This window comes from Sitophilus oryzae, unplaced genomic scaffold (assembly GCF_002938485.1).
Source record: "Sitophilus oryzae breed Bouriz unplaced genomic scaffold, Soryzae_2.0 scaffold_177_pilon_pilon, whole genome shotgun sequence".
In the NCBI taxonomy this organism is placed as follows: Eukaryota; Metazoa; Arthropoda; class Insecta; order Coleoptera; family Curculionidae; genus Sitophilus; species Sitophilus oryzae.
Window position 1 is genome coordinate 10,073,187 of NW_022146479.1, and position 17,852 is coordinate 10,091,038.

The window sequence follows — 17,852 nt, forward strand, 5'->3', positions numbered from 1 at the left end:
ACCAGATCAAATACTAAAGCACATTTTAAAAGGAAACTAAGATATTTAAGAAGATATATATATATATATATATATATATATATATATATATATATATATATATATATATATATATATATATATATATATATATATATATATATATATATATATATATATATATATATATATATATATATATATATATATATATATATATATATATATATATATATATATATATATATATATATATATATATATATACATATATACATATATATAAAATATGTCTTTATATGTAGAATTAAAAAAAAAACTTTTCATAAATTGTCCAAATTAAAGACTAGCACAATGTGTCAGAATTATTTAGAGAGAAAATGAAATATTTAAGGCATGCTTGAATAATTTGAAAGAAAAAATAAGTGTGTTTGATTGGATTTTCCTTAAATCTCCTTCATGAGTGCTGGCTCTAGTAGAAGAAAGAATGGAGGATTTTAAATCGAAAAATTGAAATCTAATCCCCCTCAAACGAAATGACCAGTAATTCAGGGCTATTCGATTGCAATGTCACAGGGTCCTGAACGGTGAAGTAATATGAAACCCCGCTAATGAAACTGAACTGATTCACTCATTACCGGTATTACTTATTACATTAATTACTTATATATACCAACCCCTAACAAAAATTTAAAAAAATATTCAATGTGCTAGTAACTAAGCTACACTATGTTCGACCACTCTTTCGACATACCAAGTACTTGTCGAATAATTGGAAACTTTTTCAGAGAAAAAATCTCACGTAGTATTTTCGTTTTGACATGATCACGAGAGTATTATTTGATGATTTTAAAAGGGAAAAGTTAGAACCTAAGAAACTATTAAGTTCTATTGCGTTCTTTTAGTATAATATTCATTATTTTAGCGTTTATGTATGTCCTTCCTTGCTTATTGTCCAAGTGTTACACTATGCTGCATTTGTGTGTATTTATTGTCATTAAATGGTTACTTATTGTATCAAATACACCTATTTATTACTGTATCAGACATTTATAGTATTAGTTTCGTCGCTTAGTGTAGTGAATGAAAAGAGTGGACTTTAATAAAAAATAAGAAAAAATAATAAAAGAACAAAGAGGTATAACGTTTAGGATTTGTTAAAATTGGGTTGATTTTTCCTTTGGTATCGATGAGCTGAATAATGTTCGGTTTCGGAATGTATTGTAAATGTCGGCTTTGGATTTTTTCAAACATTTCAGAACCAGAATGTCGATTACACCAGAAAACGGACTGTAAGTTAATATAGTAAATACACTGGACCCAGCTAAGTCAAAGATATTTCAAATTTAGACAGAAATCTGGCTCGTATATGCACATTTGCGCTTTTGCGCCTGCATAATCATTCGTAGCTGGGACAGTGTTATGCAATATTTGTACTTTTCCATGTGGACAACTGAATACAATAAAGTATGAAAGCTAAATTTAACATTTGCGTTTTATTTTGTTTTCTCTAAAAATAGGTACTTAACCAGTACTTCCCCTATATATCTATCGTAGGGATAAACCTTGGATAAACCCCCCCAAAAGACTTGACTCCCCCTAACAGGCTGTGTCCAGTTGCGCCCCTGCAGACAGAGTATAAAATGTACAAACAAGTAAACATATAACAAATATCACAAACGAACATCTAAATTGCTAATGATTACTGCACTCTCTGTAGCTTCTAGGAAATCATCAAAGTAGCCGGAATAGGGTCCTATAATAGGTATGCTTTTACTATGTGCCGGATAGTTTGTCTGTCGGTGTTGCAGTCGCATTCTGGGGAAGTTATCTTTCCCCATTTAAACATAGAATAAACGTACCTCCCAAGATTTGTCCTTATCCTGTTCAATGCAAACCATGTTTTACGTGACATGCCAAAGCCTGGGGGTTCTGATTAGTTCTGAGTAATAGCCGGCATATTCCTGGCGTGATCTGGCAGCTCCGATTCCTACTCTCTAATGCTCATTGCTGTTGTTAATGCTGGATGTCCTGAACGAAGCCTCTTTCTAACCAGGTCATGAACATCCAAAAGTATGGGCAATTGAAACGTGTTTATTATTTTTATTCTCTAATAAGTGTCTGCGTAAATGTGGTGGAGAATTACGACGCATTGTATTGTTCAATTGGACGTCCACCATTCCTGCGTGAGAACTATTGAGCTACACCGGAGCGTAGTACCACAGAATATATACAGGTTGTTAATTTGTTTATTACTCGGGGCAAGCGAGCTTTATGGTTGAAATATGGCAACCTGGGCCCGCTCGTGTCGAGCCGGCAGAAAACCCTATAAGTGCATGCGTTCTCAATAGGCAGTATTGCCCATTCTGTTCCCCTATAAGTAACTGTCCAGCTAACAACCTGTATACGCAACTAGATATTCTGTGGTAGTACTAAGCAGTAGAGTCAACCAAACCCAGCGCAGATGAGCGCAAGGTACAATACTCGACGATCCTCACGTGGTGCCGCATAATTTATGAGGATATTATCATAGATAAAATATTATTCCGAGTGTTGAGCTTAGCTGCAGCTTGGGTGAGGTGCTTCTTGCAGGACAGGGTCCTATCTAGTGTAATGGCTAAATATTTTGAGGTGTTGTTGTGGAAAAGCCAATTACCTTCAACTTCAAACCTTATTTATTTAAGTTCTTGGTTTGGTAATTTATTATGAAGATCAAGAGAAAGAACCAATTATTATTATAACAATTGTTAATGAAATAATTATTTTAACAACCAATTTATTATAAAGATAAGAAACAACTAACTTCCGTCTTTTAAGTGCTCGCCTGTAACCTCTCCGTCTCCTCGAGGTGTTTCGTAAAAAAAAGTTCCCTGTTAAAAGTCCCCTATTCCTATATAAAATTCACTAAAAATTGCAGCAAAATCCGTCTTATCCACTTATATTTGCTTTTTATTGTCATTATTGTTGCAAATCCCGCATTTTTTCATAGGCTTTTTACACAAATATATAGTATTGCTCTAATTGCTACTGACGTCTTATCCATTTCAAATCCATACCTAATTTTAATAAAACAGCATATAATATAGTATACCTAATAATTCCAAGTTAGGATGCAAATATCTTGCTTTTAGCAAAACCCGCAAAATCAAACGCACACAAAAAACCTGCCCATTAAGTTGAACCATTGTTTTGTATCTCGTTTTTCTAGAAATAAAAATGAATACTTAATTTTTAAAGACAAAAATAATTGGAATAAGGCGGGTCAGTGCCTTCTATTAAAAAATCAGCCTACGGGTGAGATTTATGACGTCACGCTAGTTAGATATAACGGATTAATAAATATGTTGTAGAATACATGGAAAACATAATTATTCTTCAGATTTTTGGTTTGTATTTTAAAAATGATATAGTTTACATGAAATATACATAATATACAGTTAATAACTACAACATATATACCTATTTATAGTAATAAATACTTTGGCAAATAAACTATGAACCATACAAATGCAGCAAATGTTTTACAATGTACAAATAATATATAGGTACATAAGATAATGGGTAAAATGTAAATATATTTTAAATTTTGGGGTTTGAAAATCGATCTAATTTAACAAAAAACATTCAATATCTACTAATAGTAATGTATTATTGCATTCACAAAATTTATATGTATATTTTGCAAGTATCAATGTTCGAAAAATTATATTTACAAATAATACAATATTATCTAAAAAAAGGCGTCAGCGATGGCTATGAAATGAAGATCTGGCATTTTATATGTAAAATTATTCTAAAATTTTTGATTTTCTTGGGATTTTTAGGTTCGGGAAATACGCTGATTTAAGTTTTCATTTGGGTTTTCATTATTTTTATTTGGTTTAAAAAAACGTTTCGGCTAACTATAGCCTTCATCAGTGTTGTGCAATGACCTCTAAATTAGATGTCATTGGTGTTGTGTCATATGAGAAAAATAGTGTCAAATATAATCCAAAAAATTACATATACAATATAATTCACACCTCATAATGTTTACTGCAATTAATAAACTAATATAAACTTATCAAAAGATGACCACATATTTTTTTAAATTATTATTCTTAACACTAAAATTATCTACATTGACTATGGAGTACGCAGTAAACATTATGTGCGTGGTGTGAATATTTTATATGTAATTTTTTGGATTATATTCGACACTATTTTTTTCATATGACACAACACTGATGAAGGCTATAATGTTAGCCGAAACGTTTTTTTTTTAAACCAAATAAAAATAATGAAAAACCAAATGAAAACTTAATCAGCGTTTTTCCCGAACCTAAATCCCAAGAAAATCAAAAAATTTAGAATATTTAGAAACAAGGTTCAAGAATATCAAATTTTCCAAGATTGTAAAATTCTAGTTAATTATTTTATGTGTACAGTTATTTAGGGAATGTCATCGATGTTCATTTCAAGCCAACTAGACGCCGATTTTTTCGATGATACGGTATAACTCTTACGTAAAATGTAAATAACATTAGACCAATTAAAACAAAGAAATATGAATTTCTTAGTATTTTTAGTAACACCTTTATTCTTAAAACTTAATTTTGTATTATGCAAATATACCAATTTTATTGTAATTTTATTCATATTGTATTCAGCCATCACTTAAATATTTGATATTAATTTGGTATTATAAATAATCAACACTATTCATTACTTATTACTAAAAATTACTGAACAAATATATGTTATGCTTGACATACATTATATATTATCAAACAAAAACACATTCTTCTTTTAAACTGTATCAGTCTTGTCTTTACAAAAATCTTTTTTAAAATTTGAACTCAAAATAATAATCTTTTTCATGATCTTTAATACACATATTCTTTATTTTTCCCTAGATCATAATACCTACTTACATGTTTATCTTACGTGTTTGAATCTATCGAAGCTGAACCAACAACACTTGGAGTGGAGTTTCCACAATATGAATAAAATAAACATAATTGTCCAGTTTTCATTAATACTATCATAGGAGAATATTATTTTTAAATTTATTAAAGATATTTTCAATAGAATTCTCTTGATTTATAACTCGTACCCACTTTTCTTGCTCTTCCGGACACTTTAGGCTGCCTAGTATAACTATCCTTTCCACCAGGAACACAACAAAGATGAGGCCATAGCACCAAAAACACACTCCACTTAAGCTTTATTGATGAATTGTTAGAGTCTTAAAAAACACACACAAAAATCACGATGAGTAAAAAATGTATGGGCACTTTTAGGTTAAATCACTTACACAACGTGTAATTTTTCAATTTTCCTATCTTTTATGCGAAACCGAGAGTGACCATATATCTGGTAGTAGTTTATGTCACTTAAACACCAAAATAATTAGTTTTTTGCACTACAATAATAAATAATACCAAAAATCATAGAGTTAAAACCAAAAATCAACCAACAAAATATGAAACGGAATCTAACCCAATATCTAAGTATGTACAGCTGATGAAGTAAACAAAAGTCCGCCCCCAGGCTGATCTTTTAAAGAACGGCAGTGGGCGGGTTATGTTGCACTATATGCATCATACTGCAACAAAACCCGCAGTATCCAAATTATTTTTGTGTTATTTCTCTTTAAAAATTAAATATTAATTTTTATTTCTACGAAAACCAGATATTAAACAATGATTCTACATAATGGACACGTTTTTTTATAAAATAACGCTTCAAACATTTGCTAAAACAGTTTTTGCGTATTATCTCGAAACAACGCGTTTTTGGACGGGTTTTGCAACTTGACGCCTCATACATACCCATTTATTACAAGCCAACGAGGCTCATTTTTTTTTTATCAAAGAATCACGTTTTTTCGTTTTTTTCTGAATAAATCAAAAGCCTTGACTTATTTTACCCTGTTTTACCCCTTGTTCCCCTATTTCGGTCACTGAACTTAATTTAGACCGAATTTAATTGTGACCACTGCCGCCATCTCGAGAATTATACCCAAATCAGTAATATTTTCCGATTCAGTGTTCCAACCATGTTCCAACGAAAATTAATTTTCCTTGTTAAGAAATCTACTTCAAAAATAATAAAGTATGTAAATTTTTGTTTAAATTTGACAAAATAAAGTATTTTTGATTTTTCTGGTTAAAAAAACCCATAAAATTTCCGCTCATTTTGGCGCACTTTTGAGCCCTCTTTTTAGCGCTCTTTTGAGCGCGTTTTTGTAATAATGTAAGATTATATAATTTGTGACTATATTATGCTTATGCACAGGCTTATGTATAAATAATTTTAATTATCATTAATTAGATAATAATGCCACTGGTGAACTGTTAAATCTTTCAATATTCAAAAAAGTAAAGTAAATTAAATAGTACCAACTAATTTTTTTTAATGAAAAATAATTACATAATTTTAATAATTGCGTAACATAATTCAATTCTAATTACTTAATATTATTATTAAAGATTTATTTTTGATCCCCAGTATTTAAAAAATACGCAATGTATTCAAGGCGTTTATAACATTCAGGTTTCAGGTGCTAGTTATTTGTAAATTTTTACAGTTCATTTATAGAATATTCAACGGTCTATTCAAATGAAAATCAAATCTGTATTAATGTTTTTAAAACTAACAATTTTAAAAGAATTCTGATGGTTAAATATTTATTTATTTCTTCCTCAAATACCGTGATTATAAATAACTTTAAAAACACGTCGAGCTGTGGCAGTAGTCCAAGTATAAAAAGAAAACAAACAGACAGTCCTGCCATCTCTGAGGAAAATTCACAAGTAAAACCGATTGAGGTCTCAGAACTAGTTAACTGGAGTTTTACTCCCAGCTTTCCGTCGGTTTAGAATTAACAATTTGACTATAATAAAGTGTTAAATAATAATGTTTATTATTGTGAAGTGAAGGAGTATTTTGTGGTGGAACAATGGGTCTACAAGCGACCCAAAGAACTTCATTGTGGCCTGTGAAATAAGTCAAAATGATGGCGTCTGTATCGGGTTGACAAAACAAATTATTTACAGTGTGAGGAATAGTTTAAGAATATCCAAACATTCTAAGGTGATATACATATTATTAAGGGGCATATACAGAAATTTATTGAATTGAGAACTCTTATATTTATCCTATTATTCTAAAATTTCTTTATTTACGTCAAATGTCAGCTAAAATGGTGTTGACAGTTATGTCATTTACAATTGTTTTCCTGCAAAAAAGAACGTTTATTATTTATTTTCAGAGTACAAATCCCAGTAGTAAACAACTCTTTATGCCCTAAGTCTATTGGTGTTTAATTATTTGCTAGAAAAACGAGATTTTTGTGAGAGGTTAGAATAAACTCTGATATGGACAGCAGACACAAGCCCCATGTTAAACCTAGTTTTGTGACATAAATAAATGCCATGAATACAATATTGTTGTTTAACATGGTTTTTAGATAATTCATATTTTATTTTGGTGGCGATGGATTCAGGAATACCTCATGTACCCATCACCACTTTAGCTGGTGTTACAAGTCTTACAGACTGTAAGGCTGCTTTGCCTGCTGAATATAGCATTTTAAAGGGTAAGATATGTGATTTATTTTACTGTGTTTTGGTCTCTATACTTTCAATGAAAGTGTTAATGCTTGGATTTCACTCAATAAAATTAAGTTATTATTCTAGTTCTACCAGAGTTGCCATTACCAACACCTTCACCTCAAACCATTAATAATAAGTCATTACTATTTCATCCAAGGGTGGCTGAGGAGGCACAAAATTTGCTTGGACAAAAAAATGATGTTCTTGTACCACTGCTTGTAGCTTCATTAGAGAAAACTTCAGCGGATCATATGTATGACTTATTTTAATATTTTATATATAAACAATATCCACGAAAGCATCTTTTTCTTTTAGAGAGGTGAAAGATAATTATGCTAGAGCTGATAATAAGCTTGAGCAACAAGAAGGTATGCCAGATTTGCTAAAAGTTATTCTTCATACAAATCCTGAAGTTTTTAGTGGTCAAAAAGGTAGGAGATTGTTCCTATTAAGTCACGTGTCTATTATGTATGCTTATTATTGAATTTTTAGCTTTACAACCAAGAATTGCATTACAAAGGCAATACCAGCAACAGCAATATCTTCGCCAACAACAAGCTTTACAACAAGCCTCAAGCTCTCAGCAACAGTCGCATGGATCTCATCCTGTTCAACAACAACCTCAGAATCCACATCAAAACCAACAGGTTCCTCTTGTGGCATTACCAGAACCATCTAAACCTCCCCAAGTGTCAGATTCACAATCAGGGACAGTTTTAGCACCTCAGACAATTCCCCCAGTTGTTAAGGAAAATTTGGGTAATAGTAATATTCCCACTTCTGTAATACAGCATTCAGACTCTATAAAACCTCATGAGGTTCAACAAGAAACTCCTAAAATAAATAACAGCCATACAACAGATATGAGGGTACCTTCTACAGTAGCAGTATCAACATTACCCCAAGTTTCCTCAACAGCATTTAATACTTCTCCTTCTGTTCCATCTTCCCCAGTTTCTTCTGTAACAAATTCCTTAACAACATCCATTTCTACGCCCTCAGTTCCTAGTGGCTCAACTCATACCACCACAAGTGAGTTAAGGTTACTAAGAAGGCCTTCCAATAGAGGTAAATTAAATATTATTTACTGTTAACTTGTTCTAACTCTTTATATTACCAGGCAATCAAAATACTACGCCAAACAAGGAAAGCACAAATTTAGAGCCCACCGAAAAAATGAATTTAGATGACAATCTTGCTAGTTTTGCCTTCCCTGCTGAAATGACCAAAGAAGATCTTGCTTGTATAGAAGGGGCATTAGAAAGATCCGAAAGTGAATTTAGTTCAGGAATAAAGCAACCAATCATTAGGTTGGGAAGGATATCAGAAGCGGACCAAGCATTAATGCAGAGAAGTTTAAAGGAATTTGTTGAAACAAAACCTCAGCTGGCAAAGGAGCTAGGAATTGAACTAAACAAAAAAATGGTTAATTATAAAGAAACATCAGATTCAGAAGACGAAAGTGGCGCCTCAAGAAAGAAAACAAAAAGGAAATATAAAAATAGTGAAGATGAATTTGAACCTGAAGATGATGCTGATCCTATGGACACGTTTTCTGCTTTAGTTGGTAAAAGAAGGAAAGTGGCCAAAGAAGAAACTGAACCGGAACCTTTTGTACTTACTAAGCCCAAGTTAAGAAGGGTAGAACGTAAATTTGTACCAGTTTTACAAAAATTATCAACAGAAGAACTGATGGAAAGCAACACTTACGTGCGCTTTAACAAATCTGTTGAGCATGTTTTGCGGTCAGGTGAAGACATTGATTTTTCGGAAATAGGTAATTTTTGCTCCATACAAGTATTTTTCTTATTGATATTTAAAATATTTTTTAGCTGCTGATGACATGATCCAAGATGAACATCTTTTGAGCCGTTCTATCATGTCAGAACTTTGTACTGAGGCAGCTAAGCTAAAAGTTTTAGGTGCTTTAGAAATGATTCCAACTGATAAGCTCACCAGGTTACTGAATATATTGGAACTAAATATTAGGGGCGGTGATAGAATATCTCCAATTACTGATGTAAGTTTGCTTTTATAGTAAAATAAATATATTCTTTCTTTGTTTTAATATAAACATTATGTTTTAAAGGAGGACAATGAGAGCATACGTCAGTTTTGGCTAGAGACAACTATGGAAAGGGTTATGGGCGCTGCTGATGCTTGTTTGATCTGCATGTACATAATGACATCTCCAAACATGTCCAAAAGAGTATATCTTGAAGAAATTATAGACAGGGTCGTTTTGTATATCAAATACCATTTGGCTAACACAATTTTTCCTAGTTTTGATTCTACTTATAAGCTTGATAATAAGAAAAAAGATGGTAGGAGGAAGAAAACCACACCTGCCTCTGGCAAAGGGATAAACAATCTGTATACTAAAATATCAGAACTTGTTAATTTACTGTCAGAGTTGATGAATATTCAAGTTTTGACGGATACTTCTGTTTTACATGCATCTTCTATGGGCATCAGTCCATTTTTTGTTGAAAATGTTAGTGAACTTCAGTTGGCTTGTTTAAAACTGGTTACAACGGTAAGGGTTATTGAATGTTTGTACACTTATAATTAATAACCTGTTTTGTTACAGATATTTACGCGTTACGAGTCCCATCGTCGGCTCTTGTTAGATGATATTTTGGCATCCATAGCTCGTCTTCCTAGTACAAAGCGCAGTTTAAGAACATATAGGTTAAACAGCGAGGAACACATTCAGATGCTTACCGCTCTGGTCTTGCAGCTGATACAGTGCGTTGTCGCTTTGCCAGATAAGCCAGGGTCCAAGAAAGATAAAGAGAAACAGGAAAAACAACAGGTAGACGATGATATTCTGATTTGTAACAAATTCGAAAAAGCCACCTCGACAGCCGGTACGTTTTTAACCGTGTTCCTCAGCAAATGCGGTAATAAATCGGAAGAAATCGACTACAGGCCGTTATTCGAGAATTTCGTCCAAGATTTGCTGTCTACTGTAAATAAACCCGAATGGCCCGCGACTGAATTACTCCTGTGCATTTTGGGCAAGATGCTGGTACAGAATTTCTCAAACAAAGGCACTGATATGTCCTTGAGGGTGGCCAGTTTGGACTACCTGGGCGTGGTAGCCGCCAGACTTCGCAGAGACAGCGTTTTATCCCGCTGCAAACTCAATTCTATCGATCAAATGATCAAAGACATCAAACAGGAAGAGATGAAAGACAATGATCAAAATCCGAAAAAGAAACAAGCTAGCATGTCAGAGGACGAAAGAACTCAATTCCTACAGAGGATCCTGCTGGATTTTTTAGCGGTCAATTCGCAGAACGACGAATCCTGGAAATTCGCCCGACATTTTTACATTGCCTGGTGGTACAAGGACCTGGTCAGCGAGAAAACCCAACTGGCCTCAGGCAACAAGAAAAATCCAAATCAATACTCCTCAAAGCGAAACGGAAAGTCCAGCGACAGCGAGGAAGATTCGGAAAAGGAGACGAAAAATAGCGAACAAGAAAGCGCAGAGAGATTTCGAATTGTTGAAGACAAGAAGAAAGTTCTCCTTAATAAAATAAAACCCTTTCAAGAATCGATGTCTTCAGGAAACCGCGTTCAAGTTTACCAGACTTACATTGATTACAACAGTGCCGAGCTCATAGCGCAGTTCCTCGCTTCGAAAAGATACTTTTCTCAAAGCTTTGACCAATATTTAAAAGCAATTTTAATCGTTCTTAAAGAAACTTCAATAGCTATTAGGACAAAGGCCATGAAGTGTCTCACTATGATCGTGGAAGCCGATCCTTCCGTTCTGGGAAGACACGACATGCAAATGGGTGTGAACCAGTCGATCCTCGATCAGTCAACTTCTGTAAGAGAGGCTGCAGTGGATTTGATTGGAAAATTCATTCTAAGACGGCCGGAACTCATTCATAAGTATTACGAGATTCTTTCGCCTCGAATTTTGGACACTGGCGTGAGTGTGAGGAAAAGGGTTATAAAGATTTTAAAGGATATCTGCGTGGAATGTCCAGAATTTCCGAAAATACCTGAGATTTGCGTGAAAATGATCAGGCGCATCAACGACGAGGAAGGAATTAGGAAGCTGGTGATGGAAGTGTTCCAGAACATGTGGTTTACACCAACTAAAGACGACGATTCTCTAATTCGGAAGGTAATGCACATAACTGATGTGGTTGCTTCATCTAAGGAGATCGGTCTTGAGTGGTTTGAACAGTTGCTTTTAAGTGTAAGTATTTATTTTGTATAATCATCTTATGCCTCGTCTACACTTAGTTAAACCGTTGTACCTATCAGTTTTACGTGTCTGGTAAAAAATCTGTCTAAACCATCTAGAAAAGTTCTCAAGACGCGTGCATACCGATGCTCAGAAACATATCTAATGATTTTATATAGTTATCTTTCCGAAAAAAAAAACTTAGAAATAAGCGTCTTTCGACCGTAATTTTAATCCACTAGACAAGGAAACGCGGACCTGTATCTTCGATAAATATGGCAACGCCGCAAGAGCACACCGTCGCATTTTTCTCACTCCGACTTAATAAGATTCCCAAGCGATTCACTTCCACACATGTAAATACGGACCCAAAAACAAGACTTGCCAGCGCGGTATAATTATTTTGAGCATTTCGACTACAAATGCGACTACTGGATTTTGTATAGTCTTCGGCAATATATGTGTAAACGGGGCTTAAAACTCTAGCATTTGTAATTTTCAATGACTTACTGAACTAGAAATTAATCTGTTTGTTTATATATTTGTGTTTTTTTTAATTCCCAGTTGTATAAGCCAAAAGAGGACAAAGATGATTCGACCAAGATCAATACTGAACCACCAAAAGCTTTGCTAACTGCTTGTAGGCAGATAGTAGATTGCTTGATAGAGAATATCCTGAGGCTTGAAGAAAGCAGCGCTCATACTAGCGCGTCTGAAAGACTGGTAGCTTGTGTTACGACTTTACAGTCTTTCGCGAAAATTCGGCCACAATTACTTATCAAACACGCCAGCACCCTGCAGCCCTATTTAGGGCTGAAATGTCACACAGAAGGAGACATAAAAATTATAAGTTGCGTGGCAAGAATGTTGGAATTGGTGGTGCCTTTAATGGAGCATCCAAGCGACTCGTTCTTGGCTCAGCTGGAAGAGGACGCTATGAAATTGATTCTGCAGTACAACAGGCCTATAGTGAGCAGTTGTTTAAGCTGTTTAGGCTCAATCATCAACAAAGTGACGCACAATTTCCAGTTGATACGTGACTGCTTTAAGAGATTCAATTTGATGCTTCTAGAATTTAAAATGAGCCTGGAAACATATGATTTGGACTTTCAGAAGAACCATAGGAACAGGGTTCTTTTGAGGAGAGCTCTTTTTGTTGTTGGGCTTTTGTTGCGGCACTTTGACTTTACGGATCCGGCGGTTCTTGGAGATCTTTCTGTAAGTTTATTTTTATTTAGTTTGAATATTTACAAACATACTGTTATTTCAGGGTGATACAAAAGATCAAGTTTACATAAACCTAATGTATTTCTTGCAACAAGACAATGTAGATATTCAGTCAAATACTCTCAAAGCAATCGGTAGTATTTGTATAAGACATCACGAATTTATGTTAGAACCAGAATTAAAGGAATTCTACCATAGACAGCTAGTCATAGATGACTCCCCGTTGCAAATGAAAATCGACGTTTTAATTAATATAGAAAATTATTTAGTTGAAGAGGAAAATAGAATGATAAAACAGGATTTAGAATGTGAGTGTCTATTTCTATTTTTGAACAATATATTTGAAAAAAAAATTTGCAGGGTCCAAGAGGTCTAAAGAAGAAAACCTGAAGGAGATGAATGACGTTTCTTCCGGAATGGCCAGCACTGTTATTCAGCAGTACTTACAGGAAGTGATGAAGTGTTACCTCCACCAGAGTCTCCAAGTGAGGCAGCCAGCTTTAAAAGTGATCCAGCTTGTATGTAACCAAGGTTTAGTCCATCCAGCCCAATTCATCCCATCGCTGATATGTATGAGCACAGATCCAGAAAAATCCATATCTCATAGTGCTGATAAAACCTTATCAGACATAGAGAAAAAGTATCCTGGCTTTGTTCACTCGCAAGCTTCCCTGGGAATCGATTTGTCTCACAAACTTCAAAGAATCATTAACAATGACGAAGTCGTGAGAGGGTACGTGGTCAAAGAGAAAGGAGAGTATCCTACAGCATTGAATGGTTTCTTGTATTCTTTGTTGAGGAACTCCAGACAACAAAGACGTGCCTTAATCCTGAAAATTGTGAAGCATTTTGATGAACAAGCTGTAAGAAACTTCAGAAAACAGCGTTATTTTAAAACAACTAATTGTTTGTTTCTTGTAGCGTTCAAGCTTGTCATACATGTTATACCTGGCTGATAACCTGGCATATTTTCCTTATCAAGTACAGGACGAGCCTTTGTTTATTGTACATCACCTTGATTTAATGATCTCCAATTCTGGAACAAATCTTTTACAGTCTTTTAGAGAGGTATTTGTACAAACAGTTATTTCTCAATTAGCTGCCATGACTATTTTTAGGGTTTAATATCGGATACGCAAAACAGGATTTTAGACACTGAAAATGGTGAATTGCATAATGTTGTGTCTGCTTTGGATGAGGATGACGACGAAGAAGCTCTAGCAGCTAGAGTTCCTGAGAATTCTAGTCATTTACAGGCCTATTTAACCGCTGCACAAGGCTGCCTTCTGCTTTTAATGCTTAAACAGCATATTAAAGACGTCTATGGTCTTAGCGACAGGTGAGTGAGTCTGGAAGCTGAAAGTTCTTGATTTTTTTTCTTTGTTTTCATTTTAATTTGACCTGACTTGACGTGGACTCGACCAAGACTGTATTTTTTTCAGAGTTCTTTTTCTGTTTGAACCTTTCGTAATATATTGTTTTATATACAAACTTTATTTCCAGCAAAATCCAGCTTTATTCACCCTGCGAAGCGGTAAAAGTGTACGAAAAAACCATTTCGCGTAGATCGAACGCTTTGTTTAACCCTAAAACGACACTGCAGAAACTGAAGGAGGGTTGTCCTCCAGAGTATTTGGACGAGGAAGGACGCAGAGATCTGATTCGCCAATATTTAGATGTAATGATACTTCCTAACACTCCCTCCTACGTGGGCGACGAATGCGCGCGATACGACCGCGTGTTTATCATAAAACGTCTTATGAACAATGAATAAGTTTGTATGAAGCCTATGAATCGGCTTTAACGAAGAAAACGTTTTTTGATAAATCACGGCTGTCGTATCGCTCGTATCGTGGGCATTCGTCGCCCACGTAGGACGGATTGTAAGATTGTAATTTATACCCTTTTAACGAAATTCTCTTTCAGTTTAAGCAGCTCATGTTGCAATTGGACCCTGACGATGCCGAAGAGGACGAGAACAGAGTCTTGACAGCTTTAGGAGGAAATGCCAATCCCGCTTTGAATCCTGGCGCTCCTACGGCGATTCTTACTGAAGCCGACCAAGTGGTGCTTCAGAATTACAAGGTTTGATTAACACGATGTCTGATCTTAATTTGGGTTAAATTTCTGTTTTTATTTATTTCTTCCTAGGATCATTCACCTCCCAAAGTCCCCAAAATGGTGATATCGCATCGAAGATTCGAGAGCGAACCGAAGCGGACTCCTCGCAGTCACCGGTCTTCGGAGAAAGCGAAAAAAGTGCGTCACAAAAAGAAACGCAGAAAAATCACCAGTGACAGCGAGAGCGACGAGAACGATTTCAGTGATCCGGACTTCTTGGTTTAATTTAAGCTTAGATAAGGTAAAAAGACGCGTCGAGTGTACAGTGATCATTTCTCGTTTTATTTTAGTTCAATTCAGCACTATATCGTCGGCGTTTTTATTCAAAGTCTGTTGAATTCGTGCGGTGGTGTTTTAGTTCGTAATCGGCACTCAGAGACGCTTGTATTAGTGGTTATAATTTATCCGATCCTCCTATTTTTGCTTGCAGAGATCGTTACTCACATTCTTATTATAAATAATAATAGAGTAAATATATTTAATGTGAACCTCTCTGTGACCATTTGTATAGATTTTTTTTATGCATATTTTTTTAAAGAAATTTAACTTCCTGGTATATATGCCACAAATAGACAAGTTCAGAACTAGAAAGAATGTTTCTTATTTTTTTTACGTGATCATCTTGTAATCAAAAAAAAAAATAGTTATCTCAATGAATTTATTTATTAATTAGGGTTCTTGTATTTTTGTGGTGAAATTTGTACCGGTTTTAAATAATTTGTATTTATATAAGTTCGTTCACACCTTTTTAACTCTAGCAGCTTTTCAAATTATTTGTCTTTTTTTGATGAGAAAGAAGTTTATAGAGGAAGGCATTTAAAAAGACTCTGGTTGCAGGTTTAATTAAAGTTTAGAAAATACTTATTTATTTTTCCCCCGTTTATTTTGCCACGTTTCACTTTTGTCTCTGTTCTTTTAGTAACCTGTTTCAAATTTTGAGCTGATATTAAAAATATATCGTTTTGAAAATAATTTTTAATTGAGCCTCGCCTATAAAACTCAGGGTTGGGCTTGGGCGTTAACACGGCGTTTACCTTTTGGTATAAAATTCTAATAGAAAGAATTCTTCCTTCTCAGCATATACCATGCGATCGAAAAAATAACGCGTCGGGATGGCTTGGAAATGAAGAGCGCGACAATATGTTTAAATGTAACACATTACATGTAAAATTATATGGACCGTCATTTCCAAGCCGATTGCATGTCGTTTTATTTGCTAGCATACGGTGTTTTCTATCGTTTTTGCTTAAATTTTGATTTCCGCACAAAATAAAACTATATTTATTATCATTAAACTAACGAAATGAATAAATTAAATTATTTGTGTTTGCAATGGTCGTTCATAGCGTTTTTAGGGAAGCTTTGCCTATTCTGTGACCTAAGTTAAGCCGTGGCCCAACATAAAGCTGGTAGCGTAGCATAATGCGGAGAGCAGTGCGTACAGTGTGAACAAATACGCGTCAATCTGCAATACGCTACGCTGTATTCCGTTATTGTATCATGACGCTGTATGTGGGACCACGGGATTCGACGGTCGACGGGATTAACCCCCCCTCCCAAACATGCTACCTAAGTTAAACTAGTTTTTGCATTAAAGTTTTCTTTACTGGCTCATCCCTGATAAAAACATTAAAAAGCATTTTGTGAAGCAGCAAAACGCTTCCTTGAGGTTCTAGTTTTCCGTTTAGTTTTTATTTTTTTAAGTTATACGTTTTATATATTTTTGTTCAAATGAAATTAACTGATTATTTATAAGCGTTCCTTAACAACCCATAAGTACAGTTTTTCGAGAGCAAACTAAATATAGTATGTTTAGTTATTTTTTGGGTAGGTTTTAGCCGTTGGAAAGTCAGTATTATGTTACGTAAATGTGATAAATATCAGCCTTATTTGTGCAATGATTTATCTACTGCAGCAGGAATTTTTGTGAAAATCGTCAGAAATTTGTAGCAGGTTATTATCTGTAGTTTATTTATAATTATAACCTTAGTTGTGAGTTGTTAGTGAATGTGTAATAAATATCCTTTAACGTTGTTTGATTTGACCATCTAGGATTATTTTGTAAATTAGTCTCTATGTATATTTGGTCAAACAAAACATCTGTTATTCAGGGTTTTCCATACTGTAAAACTCCCAATTTGTATTTAAATAAATTTATATTTCTAAGAATACAAGGCCTTTTATTTTATTTTAATAAAAAAAATAATTAAATAACCTATTATTTATGGAGGTTGTATTGTGTGGACTATTATCTTATAATGTATTAAAAATACTATTATCTATGGAGGTTATTAAGCCCTCCATACGCTCCATACTACCTATTATCTCCATTAAGCACATATCTATTAGAGAGATATAGACATAATATCTATTATCACCATTTTATCACAGATAACATCCTAGAACTTTTAGATGTATATAGGGTTGCCTATATGTAAAGTAGCTATTATATTATTTATAGGTATAGACAATTTTATAATTTATTATTAACTTGATCAAGCGATTTTATTGAAAATAAAAAATAAACAAATATATATATTTGTTTAATTAACAAGATTTAAATTAACAGATAAAATAAATACACTTTCAAATCATTACATGTCGATAACATCAATTGCATTGATATCGACAATGATTCGATATTCATTTGTTTTTCACGAGCGTCTCCATTTTAGTTTTCTTGACGTCTTTTGGGGTTTCGCTGATATCTCGAGTTAAAA

At 34.0% G+C, this 17,852-nt stretch overlaps 1 protein-coding gene across 1 annotated transcript; it reads left to right on the top strand.

Annotated features, from left to right (window-relative positions):
* Positions 1–6,758: 6,758 nt before the first annotated feature.
* LOC115882571 (nipped-B protein) lies at positions 6,759–17,301 on the top strand. Its single transcript, XM_030900761.1, has 17 exons — positions 6,759–7,056; positions 7,235–7,561; positions 7,662–7,830; positions 7,893–8,008; positions 8,070–8,645; positions 8,698–9,354; positions 9,410–9,597; positions 9,667–10,113; positions 10,168–11,796; positions 12,349–13,002; positions 13,055–13,319; positions 13,372–13,874; positions 13,933–14,079; positions 14,130–14,350; positions 14,515–14,689; positions 14,938–15,096; positions 15,163–17,301. The coding sequence occupies exons 2-17, from the start codon at positions 7,459–7,461 to the stop codon at positions 15,355–15,357; spliced, it is 6,204 nt and encodes a 2,067-aa protein (XP_030756621.1). The 5' UTR covers positions 6,759–7,056; positions 7,235–7,458; the 3' UTR covers positions 15,358–17,301.
* Positions 17,302–17,852: the final 551 nt, after the last annotated feature.

Bases quoted from the DNA above. Each gene is read 5' to 3' on its own strand.
- LOC115882571 (XM_030900761.1), top strand. From the start codon at position 7,459: ATGGATTCAGGAATACCTCATGTACCCATCACCACTTTAGCTGGTGTT. The intron at 7,831-7,892 runs GTATGACTTATT...TTTTTCTTTTAG, and splicing joins AAAACTTCAGCGGATCATAT to AGAGGTGAAAGATAATTATG. The intron at 14,351-14,514 runs GTGAGTGAGTCT...CTTTATTTCCAG, and splicing joins GTCTATGGTCTTAGCGACAG to CAAAATCCAGCTTTATTCAC.